The sequence below is a fragment of the Acinonyx jubatus genome, chromosome A1 (assembly GCF_027475565.1).
Source record: "Acinonyx jubatus isolate Ajub_Pintada_27869175 chromosome A1, VMU_Ajub_asm_v1.0, whole genome shotgun sequence".
NCBI classification, from domain to species: Eukaryota; Metazoa; Chordata; class Mammalia; order Carnivora; family Felidae; genus Acinonyx; species Acinonyx jubatus.
In genome coordinates, this window is record NC_069380.1 from 206651054 (window position 1) to 206672500 (window position 21447).

At 36.0% G+C, this 21447-nt stretch overlaps 1 protein-coding gene across 9 annotated transcripts in view; it reads left to right on the top strand.

Annotated features, from left to right (window-relative positions):
* CPLANE1 (ciliogenesis and planar polarity effector complex subunit 1) overlaps window positions 1-21447 on the top strand; it is a 139495-nt gene that overhangs the window by 62041 nt on the left and 56007 nt on the right. For 8 of the 9 annotated variants that reach the window (XM_053201405.1, XM_053201388.1, XM_053201403.1 and 5 more), the window contains exons 27-36: window positions 7134-7282; window positions 7884-8050; window positions 8566-8648; window positions 9377-9456; window positions 10546-10623; window positions 15276-15468; window positions 16854-17147; window positions 17336-18106; window positions 19547-19713; window positions 21089-21221. In XM_053201405.1, the coding sequence (XP_053057380.1) occupies window positions 7134-7282; window positions 7884-8050; window positions 8566-8648; window positions 9377-9456; window positions 10546-10623; window positions 15276-15468; window positions 16854-17147; window positions 17336-18106; window positions 19547-19713; window positions 21089-21221 (2115 nt within the window). The remainder of the gene's footprint in view (window positions 1-7133; window positions 7283-7883; window positions 8051-8565; window positions 8649-9376; window positions 9457-10545; window positions 10624-15275; window positions 15469-16853; window positions 17148-17335; window positions 18107-19546; window positions 19714-21088; window positions 21222-21447) is intronic. The other variant, XM_053201402.1, reaches the window with a different exon arrangement.

Consider the following 21447-nt stretch of genomic DNA (forward strand, 5'->3'; position numbering starts at 1 on the left):
AATTAGTGATGTTAAGTACCTTCTTATGTACCTGTTGGCCATCTGTATGTCTTCTTTGGAAAAATGTTTACCCAGATCCTCTGCCCATTTTTTAATCAGATGTTTTTTTTGTTTGTTTGTTTTTTGTTTGCTATTGAGTTGTAGGACTTTTAAAATATATTTTAGGTATTAACCTCTGATCAGATATATGATTTGCAAATATTTTCTTCCAGTCGGTAGGTTGCCTTTTCATTTTGTTGATGGTTTCCTTTGCTGTGCAGAAGCTTGCCAGTTTGATGTAGACCCACTTGTTTATTTTTGCTTTTGTTGTCTTTGCTTTGGTATCAAATCCAAAAAAAAAAAAAAAAAATCATTGTCAAGACCAGTTTCAAAGAGTTTACCATCTGTTTTCTTCTGGGAGTTTTATGGTTTCAAATCTTACGTTCAAGTCTTTTCATTCTTTTCGAGTTGATTTTTGTGTATGGTGTAAGATAGGGGTCTGGTTTCATTCTTTTGCATGTGGTTATCCAGTCTTCCCAGCACTATTTTCTGAAGAGACTATCCTTCCCTGGTTGAATATTTTTAGCTCCTTTGTCAAAATAATTGATCATATATGCATGAGTTTTTATTTCTGGATTCTCTATTATGTTTCATTGATACATATGTCTGTTTTTATGCCAATACTATACTGTTTGATTATTAGTTTGGTAATATAGTGTGAAATCAGGAAGCATGATACCTCCAGCTTTGTTTTTCTTAAGATTTCTTTGTTTTTTTTTTTTTTTTTTTGTGGTTCCATATAAATTTTAGGATTATGTGGGGTTTTTTGTGTGTATGTGTGTGTGTATAATATACCATTGGAGTTTTGATAGGGATTGCACTAAATCTCTAGATTGCTTTGGGTAGTATAGACATCTTAACAATATTAATTCTTGTAATCCATGAGCACAGAATATCTTTCCACTTATTTGTGTTGTCTTCAGTTTCTTTCATCAGTGTCTTCCAGTTTTTAGAGTACAGGTCTTTCACCTCCTTGGTTGAATTTAATCCTAGATATTTTATTTTGATTAAGTTTTCTTTCTGATAATTCATTGTTTGTGTATCCAAATGCAACTGATTTTCATATTGATTTTGTATCCTGCAATTCATGTATTTTAACCTTTTTTTTTTTCAGTAGGGTTTTAGGATTTTCTTTTTTTTTTTTTAAGTTTCTTTATTGAGAGAGAAAGAGAAAGAGAGAGAGAGAGGACATGCAGGGGAGGGACAGAGAGAAAGAGAGATTCCCAAGCAGGCTCCACACTGATAGTGGAGGTTTGAACCCACGAACCATGAGGTCGTGACCTGAGCCGAATTTAAGAGTTGGACGCTCAACTGACTGAGCCAACCAGGTGCCCCAGGATTTTCTGTATATAACATGTTGTCTAAAAATAGGAAGTTTTGCTTCCTCCTTTCTGATTTGGATGCTCTCTTTTTTTCTTGCCTATTTGCTTGTTCTGGCTAGGACTTCCTGTACTATGTTGAATAAAAGTGGTGAGTTTGGGCATCCTTGTCTTGTTCCTGATCTTAGAAGAGAAACTTTCAGGTTTGTTTGTCTGTTTGTGGTTTTTTTTGGATTTTGAATGTGATGTTAACTGTAGCTTCTCATATTATACCCAGTTTGTTGAAAGGTTTTTTTTTTTTTTTTTTTTTTTTTACCATGAGTGGATGCTGATTTCTGTAGAATGTTTTTTCCGCAAATATTGAGATGATCATATGATTTTAATCTTTCATTTGGTGAATGAGGTGTATCAGATTGACTGATTTGCAGATATTGAACCATTTTTTCATCCCTGGAATAAATCCCAGTTGATCATGGTGTATGATCCTTTTAATGTACTGTTGAATTCAGTTTGCTGATATTTTGTTGAGTATTTTTGCTTTTGTTGTTCATTAGAGATAGTGGCCTATACTTTTCTTGTAATGTCCTCGTCTGACTTTGATATAAGGCTAATACTGGCCTTATAAAATGAATTTGGGAGTGTTTTTTCTCTCTTCAGTTTATTAGAAGAGTTTGAGAAAGATTGGCATTAATTTTTTAAATGTTGGGTAGAATTTGCCAACAGTGAAGCCATCTGGTTCTGTTTTTTTTTTTTTTTTTTTTTTCTGTTAGAAGGTTGTGATTACTGATTCAATGTCTGTACTCATTATTGGTCTGTTCACATTTTCTGTTTTTCATGATTTAGTCTTAGTAGATTTTGTGTTTCTAGGAATTTATTCAATTCTTATAGGTTGTCTGATTTGTTGGCCTATAATTGTTTGTAGTGCTCTCTTATGATCATTAGTATTTTTGTACTATCTGGTTGTAGTGTCTCCTCTTTCATTTTTAATTTGTTTAAGCCCTCTCTTTTTTTCTTTTCTTTCCTTTTTCTTTTTTTGAGTCTGGCTAAAGGCTTGCCTATTTTGTTTATTTTTCCCAAAATCCATCTCTTAGTTTCTTTCATCTTTTCTCTTGTCTTTTTAGTCTATATTTCACTTATTTCTGCTCTGATCTTTATTTCATTTCTTCTACTAACTATATACTTACTTCTTCTTTTTTCTAGTTTCTTCAGGTATAAAGTTAGGTTGCTTGAGAGCTTGAGTTGGTTGACTGACTGAGTCACCCAGGTGCCCCAATAACAACTTAACTTTTAATGCATACAAAAGCTGTGCTTTTTTACACTACTTTTCCTCCCACATTTTTATGTTTTTGATGTCAGAATTTACATCTTTTTACACAGTGTATTTATTAACAAATTATTTTAGTTATGTTTCTCACTTTTAATACTTTTGTCTTTTAATCTTCATACTAGAGTTAGAAGTGTTTTAATCACCACTATTACAACACTAGGGTATTCTGAATTTGACTATATATTTACCATTACCAGTGGGTTTTATACTGTCATATAAAATTAGTGTTTTCTTGTTTCAGCTTGAAGAACTTCCTTTAACATTTCTTGTAAGGCTGGTCTATGGTTATGAACTCCTTCAGTTTTTGCTTGTCCGAGAACTCTTTTAGTTTGCTTTTAGTTTGCTGGGTAGAGTATTCTTGGTTAGCAGTTTGTTTTTTTCCCAGCACTTTGTATATATCATGCTACTTCCTGTAGTCTGCAAAGTTTCTGCTGAAAAATATACTGATAGATTCAGGGGGTTCCTTGTATGTAAGAAATTGTTTTTCTTTTGCTTTTTTAGATTCTTTATTTGTCTTTAACTTTAGACAATTCAACTATAATGTGTCTCAGTGTAGGTTTCTTTGCATTTATGTTATTTAGAACTCCCTGAGCTTCCTAAATCTGGATGTCTGTTTCTTTCTTCAGATTTGAGAAGTTTTCAGTTATTATTTCTCTGAATAAGCTTTCTGCTCCTTTCTCTTTCCTCTCCCTTTGGGACTTCTATAATGGATATCTTGATCTGTTTGTTGGTATCCCATAAATACCTTAAGTTTTCTTCATTCTTTTAATTTTTTTTTCTTTTTGCTCCTCTGATTGGATGAATTCCACTGCCCTGCCTTCTACTTTTCTGACCCTTTCTTCCACTTGATCTAATATGCTTTTGAACCTTTCCATTGAATTTTTTAGTTCTATTATCATATTTTTTAGCTTTGTAATTTCTGTTTGTTCCCTTTTTGTATTTTCTATCTCTTTGTTGAAATTCTCACTTTGTTTATGTATCATTTACATAATGATGCATTTTTTTCCAAAGTTTTATTTAAGTTCTAGTCAACATATAAGGTAATAATATTCTCAGGAGCAGAGTCTAGTGATTCATCACCTACATACAACACCGAGCACTCAACACAAGTACCGTCTCCAATACTCACCACCCATTCAGCCTGTTCCCCCGACCACTCCCCCTTAAACCCTGTCTTCCTCCATCACAGTTTCCCATGGTTTGCTTCCCTCTCTCTCTCTCTCTCTCTTTCTTTTTTTCCCCTTCCCACATGTTCATCTGTCCTGTCTCTAATTCCACATATGAGTGAAATCACACAGGTTTGGCCTTCTCTTCCTGACCCATTTTGCCCAGCACAATACACTCTAGCTCCATCCATATCATGGCAAATAGCAAGATTTCATTCCTTTTGATGACTAATAGTCTATTGCATATATGTACCACATCATCTTTATCCATTCATCAGTCGGTGGACATTTGAGCTCTTTCCATACTTTGGCTATTGTTAATAATGCTGCTATAAACATCAGGGTACATGTACCTCTTCAAATCTGTATTTTTGTATCCTTTGTGTAAATACCTAGTAGTGCAATTGCTGGGTTGTAGGATATTTCTATTTTTAACTTTTTGAGGAACCTCCATACTGTGTTCTGGGGTGACTGCACCAGTTTGCATTCCCACCAAGAGTGCAAGAGCGTTCCCCTTTCTCTACATCCTTGCCAACACCTGTTGTTTCTTGTGTTGTTCTGATAGGTATGAGGTGGTATCTCATTGTGGTTTTGATTTGTATTTCCCTGATGATGAGTGATGTTGAGCATCTTTCCATGCATCTGTTAGCCATCTGGATGTCTTCTTGGAAAAATGTCTGTGTCTTTTGCCCATTTCTTAACTGGATTATTTGTTTCTTGGGGGTTGAGTTTGATAAGTTCTTTATAGATTTTGGATACTAACCTTTTATCAGGTATGTCATTTGCAAATATCTTCTCCCATTTTGTAGGCTGCCTTTTAGTTTTCACTTTGTTTATCCCCTGACCTCTGTGACCATTCTTTTGAATCTCTATCAGGATATATCATTATTTCCATTTCATTAACATCTGTTTCTAGAGATTTATCTTGTTCATTTGTTTGGAACATAGTCCTGTTCATTCATTTTACTTGACTTTCTGTGTTGGTTTCTGTACATGAGATAAAGCAGTCACATCTCCCAGTCTGGATAGAGTGGTCTTGTGTAGGAGATGAACCTCATCAACCAGCTTGGTCTGAGCTTTTGATTGGCTCTGAAACCTTTGTGATTGCCTAAGCCTCCTTCTTTGTTCTTAGTGGCTCCCAGTAGTTGGGGGTATGCCAAGACTGGGGGTATGGCCACTTATCAGTGTCCCAAAGGGGTGGGTTAGTTTAGCATCTAGATACAGCCTGATTGGAATTTGGACTCTTAGGCAGCATATGGCAAAGTCTGTATGTAATCCCTTTCTGGGGAGAAACTGGGAGAAGGATGTTTTCCCTGCTCCCTGTGAACTCCTGGACCCAGGTGTATAGCTAAAGGGGGGTGCTCCTGCAGTCACTAAGAACTGCTTCTCTGTTTGCTGCACTCCTGTGGGCCTCATAAATGCAAGTTCCATTGGTTATCAGAGACGGGTGATCTCAGGACCTGTCCTTCAGTCAGCAGCTACAAAAGCTGGGGCACCCAGATGTGTGTACAGGCTGCTTCCTGGAATATGCTGGTAACTTGGAATGGGCTAGATAGAGAAGGCAGGGGAGGTGTCCATCAGCTTTCTTGTTTCTGAGGTATTGTAGCTAGCCCCCAGATGTATGCAGCTGGATACCTTCCAGGAGAAGACTATGAGATGGGTGTTTTTGCCTGCTCCTCTGTGCTGAGCCCTTTGGGGATAGCTGCAATGAGTTTTCATGCACCTGTTAATAACTGCTGCTTTGTTTGCTGTGGTCTTGTGGGACTCATGGATGTAAGCCTCATTGGCTTTCAGATCTAGGTGTTTTGGAGGCCCATCCCTCAAGTGGGAGTCTTAAAAGTTAGGGTGCTAAGTGTGGGTCCAAACCCTCACTCTTCAGAGAAAAGTTGGGAGTTCCCTCCTGCTTATAGGGTGGTGTGCCAAGGGTGGGGTTTTTGGTCAGAATGTGTCTCAGCCTTTTCTGTGTGTCTCTGTGTAGATATTTTCTCATTTGCTTGATATGTAGGAATCAGTCGGCTAGTTTCTAGATTTCTTACAGTGGTAATTGCTTTGTGTGTAGTTGTACGTTTAGTGTTTCTGTGGGAGGAGGAGAATTCAAGGGCCTCGAATGTCACCATCTTGGTTGACTTACCTCCACATTTTCTAATTCTATATTCTATTTTAAAGTGCCTTCATTCTGGGGCACCTGGCGGGCTCAGTGGTAGAGCATGTGACACTTGATCTCAGGGTTGTGAGTTGAAGCCCCACGTTGGGCATAGAGATTATTTATAAATAAATAAATTAAAATTAAAAAAATAATAAAGTGCCTTTATTCTAAAATAGTTTAGGGTATTATGGAGGGTACTTGTGATGAACACTGGGTGTTATATGTAAGCAAAGAATCACTAAATTCTACTCCTGAAACTAATATTACCCTATATGTTAACTAACTAGAATTTAAATAAAAACTTGAAATAAAAACAAAAACAGAAATAAAACAGTGTATTGTAGGTTGCAGGGTGTGTGTGTGTTTTGTTTTTGTGAGATTTTTTTCATTTTTTGAGATCAGTGTCTATTATCCTAAGGTAGCTTATTTAAGATACTGTGATATTTGTTGTCACTGAAATTTGTGTTTCTAGGTGATGCATACTCAAATTTCTAAATAAGAGACTTAAAAGAGATACATCCTGTGTATTTTTACCCTTTGTGTCATTTTGGAATAATTACTAAGTGCCTTTGTTATAGCAAAGAGAATTAAGTGAAAGCAACTTTACATTTTTTTTATTTAAAAATTTTTTTAAGTTTATTTATTTCTTTTGAGAGAGAGAGAAAGAGCAAGCAAGGGAGGGGCACAGAGAGAAGGGGACAGAGGACCTGAAGGAGGCTCTGTCCTGACAGCAAAAAGCCCAATGCAGGGCTTGAACTCACAAACCATGAGATCATGACCTGTACTCAAGTTGGATGCTTGACTGACTGAGCCATCCAGGCGCCACAGCAACTTTACATTTTTAATGTTATTGTTTTGTGACTTGAAAACATTGGTAACATACCTTACAAATTTGTAAGGCTGAATTCTTTTGAATACTATTTAGATAGGTTTGTTTTTTCCAGGTAGAATAAAGACTTGATCAGTGCCTCAACATAAAATACTGAGTTGTAGAAATGCAGTAAATACTTGATAAATGAATGAGACATTTAATCAGGAGAAGGGCTGTAGAAAATATTATTAATCTAAAAAATATAATGAAAAGTATGGGATTCAATAGTGAATACTAAGTACTGTAAATTATGGTTTGTTTTTAGGTGCTAGAGAATCATTACTCTCGGTCTCAGAGTGGACCTGACATTGTGAGTGATTGCAAAACAGATGCTGGCTGTTCTGTTGCAGTATCCACTCAAAGTGGGACTGATGAAAGAAATGATCAAAACAAATCTCATCAAAGTATGTTGAAGTAAGTTTTTGATCATACATTCCTTTTCAGTTGATGATACCTATTCGATGGTGTTTGGCTTAAAGTCAGGAATTGAACCCTTGAAAGGTAAAGGAATGAGCATTTCTTTGAGTCATAGAGGAGGAAGTGAGTATTTTCTGAAGTGCTTTTAACAATTCATTGCAAAATGTATTTCTTCCCTGTTGATCTAGCTTACATCTTCTGAGAAAGGTGCTAATTCTCCTGAGAGATTCTCTTATTATATTAATTGATTTCCTGTGTCAGAGGATGCTGAGTTAATCACTTCATCCATTTTTACATATGAAGCAGTGTATCTCTGAATAACAAGGTTGAGCCTTTAATAGCAGGAAGATTCCTTTGTGAGAATGGCAAGTGTAGATAAGTTGAAATTATTTCAATTATTTGAGTAAATAAAAATGGGGATGTTTAGTCATTCATTGAACAAACTTTTATTGAGCTTCTACTATGTACCAGACATGGTTAAAAAACAAAAGACTATAAATATTAAACCTAATGTTCCTTTTCAGTAAACTGAATCAATTCAAAGGAAGCTTTTTGTTTCTAAGAATGAATTATAATTTAGCTGCCTTATTTTTGTCAGTGGAATACCACCTGAAGCATTCAATCCTGAAACAAAGGAAACCAAAGATAAGATTATTTCTGTTACTGATGATACTGAAAAAGAATTTATAGATATTGATGAGGATCTTTTAGAGGTAGAAACATGTAACCAAGAGGAAATGGAAATACAGCTATCAGACCATGAAGGTAAGTTCATTAATCTTTTTATTTGGCTTTATTAATTTGAAGTTGGTGAATGATTATCTGGGATAACTTATTTAGTCTTCTATCTAAATTAGTATGTTTATAATAGCTTAAAACCAAAAGTTAAAAGAGAGTATAATATTTATAAAATGTTGAACATACTAACTCAAAACCCGAATTTATAATTCTTGGGCCTTTTGCCTTGCTTATGTAGTTATCATGGGCCTCTTCATTTTGTGAACCAATTCTATGAGCCTTTCCTTGGCAGTCTTTGTTAAAACAGAAACTCTCAGAGCTTTAGCATGGCGTTTAAGTATGCTTATCTGAGGTGTTTCAAGGCTCATCTGGGATTCACTTGAAGAGAGGTTGTCTCCATGTGTTTTTAAAGAACATTTATAAGGGGGTTAGAAAACATTTCTGCCATTATACATGTTTCCTGTAATATTTCTGAACCTTCTAAAAAGTAAACTGGTTTTTTTCAAATGGTCCCTTTTCTCTTCCTCCTTGTTTCCCTATAGAAGTTACCAAAGAGCCTATTGGAAATCTTAAAAGTTCCCATATTGCCATTTACATGCAGACTTTACCGCAGCATTTAGAAGAAGTAAGTCAATAAATAGTGGATAATGTTATTTAAATTATACTTATGTGTTTTTGTTTAATGCATCCAACCAAGGCTACAATCTTTTTAAAAGTACATTGTGGGTTGTAGAGAATCACCAGGCATGCAGCATTTTTCTTTCACTGAAATCCTGTCATTCATAAGATGTCTAATAATTTCAGGCAATGAAAATTTTATTTCATAAACTGCTTAGCAAATTAATTAAGAATAATGGAAGTGTTGTATATTCAAAATGTACAATTCAGCTGTAATATGCAGTCTTTGCACTTATATCACTTTTATGTATTCTTTGTTTTCTCAAAACTCAGTGCACTGCATTTCCAGGTGGAACACAGACATTTCTAATTATTGAAAAATTTCTTTTAAAAATGCTTAGTTTTCCAAATGTACTTATTAATCATGTAGCGATGGGTGTATGTAATTTACAGTGTATTTGTAAGTGTAGTGTAAATAATTTGCACTGGCATTATTTGTCTTTGTACTTTACTGTGCTCAGTGGCTCAGGGTGATGGGCCAAAGGCAGTTCACATGGTTAAAAATCTGATCAGAGCAGCATTGGCAGTTCATTTTAATGTGTGATTTCTCGCTTGCTTTTAGACTGTTGTTACTCCGGGCCAAGTGGCTAATGTGAAACTCCAGACACCTAAGAGAGTAATACCTATTTATTTGACCTCTTTTTTTTTTTTTTTGGGTACTATTAATTTTAACAGCATTCCACAGGAGAGGTTCAGTGTCCAAGGGAAGAACCATTGGAGACATGTATGGAGAAAAAATCAACTGGACAGAAAGGGTAAGGGGGAAGAAAGTAAGGAAGTGATTATTACTGTCTTGTTTACCTCAGTAAAAGAGGCTCATTGCTCTTAAGGATTCATCTGGGATTCATTTGATGAAGAGGTTATTTTTCTCCTAATTTGCAATATATATTTTATGGTGATATTGTGTTCCTAGTGAAATTTAACTTCAATTTATAGCAATGGTAAATTCTGATCTTTAGTAGATGTTACAGACCTCTAAATCTTGGTAGAATGAAATAAATGATATCTAAAGTGGCTTTTGTTCTCCCATCATGATTAGCTTTATTAAAGTAAAATATAGCTGTAAATAGACCAGAGTTTGTTCAGTTGCTAATTAGGGAAACGCCTTGTCATACTGGTTCCATTTTTGTTGGATCAAATGAAGAACCATTATGAATTAATATGTGTGTATAATTGTTTACTGTTGTGGTATGATTACCTCACACTATAGGGCTATTCTGCTGGCTAGCATATAATTGCTTCAAGGAGAGCTAAAAGCAATTTTTACCTGTTGCAGGTGGAACATTTCTTAATTTTTAGAATTTTTGAAGTTTTAGAATTTTAGAACTACCTTGGGTAAGAGAGGCAACATGATTAGATTTTCTTTCTCTTCTCAATATTCAAATTTTGTTCATTTCTGTGGACAGTTAGCCAAAAAGATATATTAAATGTGATGTGCCTTTACAAGTAATATAGATATTTCTACTAATAAAAAACTAGTCTTTACAGTTTCCAAATGTATTAGGGGCTTAGGAGTGTTCCTGAGCAAAATGTCTGCCTCTGCCAGAGGTAGAATTTGAGGTCCCAGCTAACCTCATTTTGCCTCATTTCAGACTCTTCTATTTCTCCTGGGCAGTCAACAGTGTTCAAATTATATGTTCAGCTATCCTGACATATTCTTTGCTTTTTATTTGAATCTGTTACTAATTGCTATGGAGACAAATGTAAACAGACTGTAATTATGAGCTAAGCATTATAGAGAGTTAGAGAATATTTAGACTCTTAGATGGCTGAGCATTAGATCACCTGTACCTTAGAAAATGTGAAGAATATCTTCCTAATCAATTACTAACCTTTAATTATAGTATGATCGAAACCTTTTCAAATCCTGAACACACCGCTACTTATTCATTTTGTGTAGATACAAGTTCAGAAATTTCTAGGTAAGAATTTCTGTATACTTATACCCTTTTGATATAATCATGTTTTACAAATAGATAAGAGAATGAAACAATGCCTACTGTGCTATTTTGAAATAATTACTGAATGTTTTGACTAAAAACAGTAAAATGAAAGCAACACGAAGCATTGAAAGAGGAACGTAGGTACACATTTCTGACACCTCTAAGTTTATTATTGAAAGATTTTCCTCTAGGGACGCCTGGGTGGCTCAGTCGGTTAAGCGTGATTTCGGCTCAGGTCATGATCTCGTGGTTTGTGAGTTCGAGCCCCGAGTCGGGCTCTGTGCTGACAGCTCAGAGACTGGAGCCTGATTCAGATTCTGTGTCTGCCTCTCCCTCTCCCTCTGCCCCTCCCCTGCTCACGCTCTGTCTCTCTCTGCCTTTCAGTAATAAATAAACGTTTAAAAAAAATTTAAAAAAAAAAAGATTTTCCTCTAACAGTTGTGTTTCAAAGATATACAAGAACTATTCTAGAACAATCTTTTCTGGAAAAAAAGGTACAATTAACCCTTGGACAATATGGGTTTGAGTCACTCAAGTCACATTACACGCAAAATTTTTTTGATGAATATAGTACAGTACTATAAATTTATTTTTCTTATGATTTTTTTAATATGAAATTTATTGTCAAATTGGTTTCCATACAACACCCAGTGCTCATCCCAACAGGTGCCCTCCTCAATGCCCATTACCCACCCTCCCACCCCCCATCAATTCTCAGTTTATTTTCAGTTTTTAAGAGTCTCTTATGGTTTGGCTCTCTCCCACTCTCCCTCTCTAACTTATTTTTTTTCCTTCCTCTCCCCCATGGTCTTCTATTAAGTTTCTCAGGATCCACATAAGAGTGAAAACATGCAGTATCTGTCTTTCTCTGTATGACTTATTTCACTTAGCATAACACTCTCCAGTTCCATCCACGTTGCTACAAAAGGCCATATTTCATTCGTTCTCATTGCCAAGTAGTATTCCATTGTGTATATAAACCACAATTTCTTTATCCATTCATCAGTTGATGGACATTTAGGCTCTTCCCATAATTTGGCTATTGTTGAGAGTTTTATTATAAACATTGGGGTACGAGTGCCCCTATGCATCAACACTCCTGTGTCCCTTGGGTAAATTCCTAGCAGTGCAATTGCTGGGTCGTAGGGTGGGTCTATTTTTAATTTTTTGAGGAACCTCCATACTGTTTTCTAGAGCGGCTGCACCAGTTTGCATTCCCACTAGCAGTGCAAGAGAGTTCCTGTTTCTCCACATCCTCTCCAGCATCTATAGTTTCCTGGTTTGTTCATTTTAGCCACTCTGACTGGTGTGAGGTGGTATCTCAGTGTGGTTTTGATTTGTATTTCCCTGATGAGGAGTGACATTGAGCATCTCCTCATGTGCCTGTTGGCCATCTGGATGTCTTCTTTAGAGAAGTGTCTATTCATGTTTTCTGCCCATTTCTTCACTGGATTGTTTGTTTTTCGGGTATGGAGTTTGGTGAGTTCTTTATAGATTTTGGATACTAGCCCTTTATCCGATATGTCATTTGCAAATATCTTTTCCCATTCCGTTGGTTGCCTTTTAGTTTTGTTGATTGTTTCCTTTGAAGTGCAGAAGCTTTTTATCTTCATGAGGTCTCAATAATTCATTTTTGCTTTTAATTCCCTTGCCTCTGGAGATGTGTTGGGTAAGAAGTTGCTGCGGCCAACGTCAAAGAGGTTTTTGCCTGCTTTCTCCTCAAGGATTTTGATGGCTTCCTGTCTTACATTTAGGTCTTTCATCCATTTTGTGTTTATTTTTATGAATGGTGTAAGAAAGTGGCCCAGTTTCATTCTTCTGCATGTTGCTGTCCAGTTCTCCCAGCACCATTTGTCAAAGAGACGGTCTTTTTTCCATTGGATATTCTTTACTGCTTTGTCAAAGATTAGTTGGCCATACTTGTGGTTCCAATTCTGGAGTCTCTATTCTATTCCCTTGGTCTATGTGTCTGTTTTTGTGCCAATACCATGCTGTCTTGATGATTACACCTTTGTAGTAGAGGCTAAAGTCTGGGATTGTGATGCCTCCTGCTTTGGCTATTTGGGGTCTTTTGTGGTTCCATACAAATTTTAGGATTGCTTGTTCTAGCTTTGAGAATAATGCTGGTGCAATTTTGATTGAGATTGCATTGAGTGTGTAGATAGCTTTGGGTAGTATTGACATTTTAACGATATTCTTCCAATCCATGAACACAGAATGTTTTTCCATTTCTTTGTATCTTCTTCAATTTCCTTCATAAGCTTTGTATAGTTTTCAGCATACATATCTTTTACATCTTGGGCAGACCCATAATCAGTGAAGAAATTGAATCAGTTATCAAAAATCTCCCAACAGATAAGAGTCCAGGACCAGATGGCTTCCCTGGGGAATTCTACCAGACATTGAAAGCAGAGATAATACGTATCCTTCTCAAGCTGTTCCAAAAAATAGAAAGGGAAGGAAAACTTCCAGACTCATTCTATGAAGTCAGCATTACTTTGATTCCTAAATCAGACAGAGACCCAGCAAAAAAAGAGAACTACAGGCCAATATCCCTGATGAAGATGGATGCAAAAATTCTCAATACAATACTAGCAAATCTAATTCGACAGCATATAAAAAGAATTATTCACCATGGTCAAGTGGGATTCATTCCTGGGCTGCAGGGCTGGTTCCACATTCACAAATCAGTCAATGTGATACATCACATTAATAAAAGAAAAGATAAGAACCATATGATCCTGTCAATCGATGCAGAAAAAGCATTTGACAAAATTCAGCATCCTTTCTTAATAAAAACCCTCGAGAAAGTCGGGATAGAAGGAACATACTTAAACATCATAAAAGCCATTTATGAAAAGCCCACAGCTAATACCATCCTCAGTGGGGAAAAACTGAGAGCTTTCTCCCTGAGATCAGGAACACGACAGGGATGCCCACTCTCACCGCTGTTGTTTAACGTAGTGTTGGAGGTTCTAGCATCAGCAATCAGACAACAAAAGGAAATCAAAGGCATCAAAATTGGCAAAGATGAAGTTAAGCTTTCACTTTTTGCAGATGAGATGATACTATACATGGAAAACCCGATAGACTCCACCAAAAGTCTGCTAGAACTGATACATGAATTGAGCAAAGTCGCAGGATACAAAGTTAATGTACAGAAATCAGTTGCATTCTTAAACACTAATAATGAAACAACAGAAAGACTAATAAAGAAACTGATCCCATTCACAATTGCACCAAGAATTATGATTTTCTTAATAACATTGTTTTTCTCTAGCTTACTTTATTGTAAGAATAAAGTATGCAATACATATAACATACAAAGTATGTGTTAATTGACCATTTATGTAATTGGCAGGGTTTCTGGTCAACAGTAGTAGGCTATTAGTAGTTATGTTTCTAAGGAGTCAAGTTATATGTGGATTTTCAACTGCACAGGGGTTGTTGCTCCTACCCCCTTGTTGAAAGGTTAACTGTAGTGGATACATTACTTAAAGTTGCCTATGTTCATCCTCTAACAGATTTCTAATAGTGTATGAAATGCTTTTAATTCTCTCATAGAACAGATTCATCCAGTTCTGTCTTTTAAACTTCTTTTACAGAGACTGCAGTATGTTTTTAGTGCTTAGAAATCTTGCTGAATGGGGTAACATAGCATAGCCTTACTTTAGAAAACTTTGCTGTTACTAGAATTTATCTCTTTGCTACTTTTTGGAAACAAAGGCCAGTAAAGTTGTCTTAAAAAAAGCAAGTCAGTCGTAATGCCTGTTTTTCATGAATTTTCCAAGTAAAGTTTTGTTATTGAGCTTATTAGTATTACGTTTGATAAAAGACAAATATTATTGCTGACAGGGAATGAATGTGCACCGAAATAATCTAACTGCAACTTAATATGTTCTTTTCTTTTTAGAGACATGGTCAATTTATTTGGATATAATAGGCCTGCTCCCTTAGTTTATGAAATCAATTTCCTTAGAAAACATTTGAGTACCTGCTGTATTTAAGGAATCATCCCCACATATTTTATTAAAAAAAACCAAAAATTTATTTTGATCTTTAACTTTTATTCCTAAGTAAGCATTTTTTTGTTAGCATTTAATTATAAACTTTGGGATTTGTTTGGAAATGAAATGTTTATAATACTGTCATTTCACATTTAATGATGATAAAGAGGAGTTTGCTCTACTCATCTTAGAATTAAGCAATTTTTGTAACCCATATTTTCTCTAGTTTTAATTCCATTCTGGATCATTAAATTTAGTGACAAAAAATATTTCTGGTATAGCTAATCAGAATAATTGCACAGGTCTCAAACTCAGATGCATGCAGGGACCAGGAAACTAATAAATGTGTGAACTTTCCTGGATTGTAACACCATAGGGAAGGGACCGTGGCTGACTAGACATTATATCTCCCTTAATAAAACGGCATTCATACGAGTCACTGTGCTGATGACAAATGTGTCTGGTGGCTGAAGAGTACACAGTGATAGGCGTTAGGGTTTAAATTTCCTGAAAACTTCCAGAAAGCCTTAAAGTAGAAAGAAAAGGTGATCAAAATATTCAGATTGTAGACAACTAATTTGTTTTTTTTTCTTGATTGTTTTTTATTTACACGCTTCCACACAGTGGCCAGATCTCTGCATTTAAAGATCCGTCTTCCTCAGTTCCACCTTTCATATCAAATGGAGTCAGTGTGTCTTCACAAACACCTATGCCAACACCACAGCAGACCCAGAGAAATGAACCTAGGGCTCAATTACCAGATTCTTCAGATTCTGTGAGGCAGATGCTCCAAGATGAAATGTTTAAATTAGTTCAGGTAAGTACATATCCATATCAATAAGTAAATCGACATGTGTGATACATATGTAAGGGTTTGAAATATGAACAAACTTTTAGAAACTAGAAACGGACAAGTTGAAATTAAGTTGCAGGGTTTCTCTGCTTGGGCACTCAGTGCTCCTGTATTATTTTTTAATAATTGGAGGGAACCTGTATTTTTTTAACCTTTGGTGTTTCCCTACTGGTGTGTTTCATTAAGTACAAATTCTTCTATTGGGCTTGAAGGACCCACAGCCAGTTTTTACCTTCCCTCTTTTCCCATCATACTCTCACGGGTCCAGTGGTTCCCAGAGTGTGGTCCCTGGATCAGGAGCATCAGCATCACTTAGATGTTAGAAATACAAATTCTCAGGCCCCCATTCCAGACCTGTTGAAATCAGAAGCTCTGGGATGGGGCTCAGCAAAGAGTGCTTTAAGTCCCCTAGGTGATTCTGAATCATGCTAAAGTTTGAGAACTAACACACTCACCTGTCCTCATTATAGCTGCTATTAATTTCCCTTGCCATTTAAGCCAGTGTTTGTGCTAGTGGTTCCTAGGCTTTTCTGCATCCTGAAGTCACCTTGTCATCTTAAAAAATACTAATCCCCAGATAATCTGATTTTATTGCTGTGTGGTGTGGCGTGGCCGTGGGGATTTTTAAACGTTTCTCAGGTGATTCTAATGTGCAGCAGAGTTTATCAACCACTGGTGCATGCCTTTGCCTTTCATCTAGTCAGCCTTTCTATGGAATTCTTCATTCTTCACCTGTTTGCTAATCTTTGCTTTTTTTTCCTACTGAAAACCTGGTCACAGCACACTCATTTTAGGACTTCTTTAATTATCCTCATTTCATCCCATCAGATCACTACTTTATGGTCCCCGGGATGTTTATGTAAACTGCTTTATTGATAGTCCCAAGTCTCATTATGATTTTATATTTCCAGTTGACAGCTTCTTGAAAGCGGGGAGCTATTCTTTTCTTCCTTTAAAAAGAATCTCTCCCAGCTTTGCTTCCTGCTCAGCATTCATGGGTCTGACAGATAGTAAGACAAAAGTATGACTGTTGTGGGAGTGCTTGGGTGTGGCTCAGCCAGCTTAGCCGACTTTGGCTCAGGTCATGATCTCACAACTCTGTGAGTTTGAGCCCCATGTCATACTCTGTGCTGACAGCTCAGAGCCTGGAGCCTGCTTTAGATTCTGTGTCTCCATCTTTTTCTGCCCCTGTCCTGCTCATGCTCTGATTCTATCTCTCAAAAATAAACAAACAAACAAACAAACAAACACTAAAAGTATGACTGTTGTGAAATACTCAGATGATTGTTGTTGATTCTTTAGATTCTTTTCATTATATTTTAAAATGTTTAAATTTTATTTTATTCTAGCTGCAACAGATCAACTTCATGAGCCTAATGCAAATAGTAGGATCATCCTTTGCCAACCTCCCAGATATACATCAACTTCTACAGCAGTCTCAGCCTGTTCGTTTGGTGGGAAGCCAAGTATCAAACCCCACAAGAGGGAGTAGTGATGTTGATGACACCAGTAGAAATTTTAAGGAAAAATCTTTTATTAAGCCACAGTCCATGGGAGAGTATACCAGAGAGCCTGGTGAGAAGAGTCCACACTGCCATAAAGGAATTGTGCAGGATGATCAAAATAGTAATGGAAATGTGCAGGTAATACATTTAAAAATATCATTAAAAATGGTTCTAGTAGCTCAGTTTTTGGCTTTTTGTGATTTGAGCAAATAACTTTTTAGCACTTATTACATTCCACCCCCTTCAAAACACTTTGCACATCATTAACAAAATAAGACTTTTGTAATATATTCTAAACTTACATAATAGCTTTTTTTCTCTTCTAGAATATACCACATGGGAGTATTCCTTTATGTGAGTCAGAAGGCCCACCTCAGAATACAGGATTAACTCCAGCATCTCAAAGCTTACCAACTCCTGCACTGTCTTCAGCTCCTGCTGGAAGTACTGCCCTCTACCTTTTGTCCCCATCTTCTGCCATTCTGAAGACACCTAGACTAATCCCAGCTGCAAAAACCTTCAGGCCTGGTGATGGTTTTCCTTTGCTTCAGTTTCAGCCTAAGCATGAATTTAAGCCCCTTTCTTTCCATACAGGAAGAGCCCCACAAGTTCCCTTCAGGCCCCCGCCACAGCCCAGAGAGGCTTGGGGATTATCTGATTCCTTCCAGCCTCCATTGCTACAGAAAGCAATGCACATGACTTCAGTGCCCCATCTGAATTTGAGCCAGTATAATACTGAAGCCACAAAAAAAGCAATGGAGCAGAAGAAATGGGCAGAATCTGTAATTACAGAAATCCCTAAGCGTGTGAACGTGGATCAGTGTGTTGGACATGAAAATTTGACATCTCAACAGGACTCTTCAGTGTTTATAAAACCAGAAAAACTACTTGATGTTAAGCCAGAGTCCCTTGAAATATGGCCTCAGAATTCCTTCGGACTTCCATTATTGCACCTGCAACTTAAGCCTCCTTATATATTTTCCTCTGCCTCAACAGCATCAGTAACAATTCCCTCAATACCTATGAGAACTGTAGCAGAAGAAAGAAAATACCCAAGGCTTTCATTACTTCATTCATGCCTATCCCCGGAAAATACGGTAATGATTGTGGCAGAGTGATGCAAAAGCAGTCCTGCATTTTTCATACCATAAATCCTATACGTGCAATTACACTACATTCCTTTTTTTTTTTTTTTAATTTTTAAATTTTATTTAAATCCAAGTTAACATATAGTGTAGTAATGATTTCAGGAGTAGAATTTAGTGATTCATCACTTACATGTGACACCCAGTGCTCATCCCAACAAGTGTCCTTAATGCCCCTTGTCCATTTAGCCCATCCCCCCACCCAACACCTCAGTTTGTTCTCTGTATTGAAGAGTCTCTTATGGCTTTCCATATTTCTTTTTTAAAAATAATGCTTCTAAAATTTTTTCAATAAAACTAATGCTTCTGTTATTGGAAATAACATAAAAATCCAGTTTAAAATGGTAATTAGGTATTTTAAAGCTTTTGGATCTGTCTTGTATACCAATACTAGAATTTGTCAGACTTTTTCATAGGTATTTCTTCTGCTTAGACAAGAAATAAGTAAAATGATCGGTATTCTTGTTCATATGGGTAAAGGTGTGTGTGTGTGTGTGTGTGTGTGTGTGTGTGTAGAGAAAGGGAGAGCATACGTACAAGTGTGCACACATATATTATTTAACATTCCTAGTAATTGTGATATGATTGCCTTCAAATCTGTTACAGTTTAAAATTGTTAAATAGACCCAGGTCTGTAAGTAGTTGTACATAATGGTGTATTTTTAAAGTAGTTAAGAGGTTGAATGTTTATAAACCCACAAAATCCCCTTTAAAGTTGTAAGCTTTAGTTTATGAAATTCAAATTGTTTACGCTCTAATTTTTTAAGTCAGTAGTACTGTCTTAGGAAGGTAATTGAAATTCTCTGGTACACTTTTAATTTTAAGATTTGAAGATAGTACTGGGAAAAGAAATGGTCACTCTTTAGAAGTACTTATCATGCCGCCTTTTTTTCTGAACATATTATGAACAAAAAGGATTAAAGGTACAGAAAAGTAGACATTTTGAGAGGGATTTAAAGAAATTATTTTTATTAGAACAGTATAATGAACCAAGTTCTATCATCTGACATCAATATTTGTCAACACACTGTTAATCTATCCCATCCATAACCTCTACTTGTCTGTATCCTCCCTGTTCCAAAGAATTTTAAGTCAAATGATAGACATTATGTATTTTATTTATAAGATTTTTAACATAGAATAGAAATTAAGAAGGTGAGGACTTCCAGCTTAGCTTCTGAAGTAGGAGGACCCAGCTGGAATTTCTAGCACTCTAAACTTATTTATTCTTTAAGCTCTAGTTACTCATTTTACAAGTCCAAATCAATTTGTTATCTTTGACATGTTCTGTCTCTCACATTTTAATTTAAACAAAGGTTTTTCTCAAAAATTTTTAATGTATTACATAATTGAGGTTTATAACTTTAAATTATTATGCTTTATTTCTTATAGTACAAAAACCCACAACTTATTCCCCTTGAGAACCTCATTGCATTCAAACAAAGCCAAGAGAAACTAGCACCTAATTTATTTGAACAAGGCGATTTTGGACACCTTCGGCTTCTAAAGGTCAAAATAGAACCATCTGAAGTGAGACAAGGAAAGGACAGTAAAAAAAGGCAAGTTTTAAGTGGAATTTTATTTGAGACTATCACTTATCTGCAAATCTATTATTAGTTGAAAAAATATAGTTAGAAAAGTGAAAGTTATCTGGTTCAACCTCCCAGCCTGTACACAATTGAATATTCTATTTTCATATCAAGTGTCATGCATTTGAACACGTCTTGTGATGAGGAAAATTCCTATATTGTGACAGATAAATACTGTTATTTTTTCCATTTTATTAAGGAATTCCTTACTGGATTTCTTTTTTTTTTTTTTTAATGTTTTTAACGTTTATTTATTATTGAAAGATAGAGTCAGTGTGAGCAGGGGAGGGGCAGAGGGAGAGGGAGACACAGAATCTGAAGCAGGCTCCAGGCTCTGAGCTGTCAGCACAGAGCCCGACACGGAGCTCGAACTCACAAACCACGAGATCATGACCTGAGCTGAAGTCAGAGGCTTAACTGACTGAGCCACCCAGGCGCCCCCTTACTGGATTTCTTAGGCCAGAAGATTCTTTTACATTTTTCTGTAACATTATGAGCAGTTTTATTTTGTAGGATAAACATTTGGCGTCTCATGCAATATTCCATGTACTATCTAATACACTGAAGTAATATTGTTAATTCATCTTACCATATCCTCCAGATTCTTACATAAGGAGCAGGGGGGTAAGTGATGTGACTTGTTTCAGGACACTAAGAAACATGCATGTAAAAAAGCAAGGCTATGACTTCTAATAAAGAACATTTATAATGTTTTATTCATAATGGGTATTCAAAAATGTATTGACTGGTAGGTTATTAAATAAACATGAACAGTTTTGTTTATAAGGATTTTTTTACACATTGTGTATTGTGTATTGAGTCCAGAAAATATTTTTAAAATTTCACATTTATCAGACCCTAAAATCTGATACCAGTGCCCTTTTTCCAGAAATAGTTCCTTCCTTCCATCTTTTTCAGGTATTCCCTCTTCAAAGTAAGTCTTCTTCTTGACTTTTTTGGGCCTTCTTTCCTCCTTGCTGGGATTTCAAGGTCACTTAAGTGTGCTTAACTTCTTCAAAAGGGTCAGTGGAGGTATCCCATAGGGCTTCTGAGGTCAGCTTAGAGTCTGCAGAAAAGAGAGTTTGAAAATTACCTAAAAGGTATGACTCTGACCTGAGATTCCAGAAAAAGTTCAGTAGTTGAGGAACTAGAAACAGCTTTCGTGTGTCCCTGACATTTGCTTATATTTGCTTGTGTTCTAGCAGAGTATCCTGCTAATTTAATTATATACCATTGAAAATAATTTATTGACATAATTTTGATAACTGTCTCCCTGTATAGCATGATATAAGTAAAAAACTGATGTTACTAAAACAGTAAAAACATATTTTATGCTATTTAACAGACAAAGACGACGAGCTGAGAAAGAGCTGCAAGAGAAAATATCAGAGAAGCTAAGGAGAAAACCAAGTGTGGCTTTCCAACCAGAGAGTTCCATTGTTAATGATAATGATTCAGAAATAGTTATGAAATCCAAGGTACAGAAAAACTGCTATACATTCTTCCCTGCTTTGCATGTACACAGAGTTTGGAATGTCTCTGTGGTTTATCTAGTCTTCTGATTGCCAAAGCTTCTGATTGTGACTAGGAGAATCTTTACATCATTTAAGATGTGAAGCAGATACATAAACCTTGCTGCATCCCTTCATGGAACAGTGGACATACAGTTGCAAATGTGAAAAGCAAGTTGGTGGTAAATCAAAA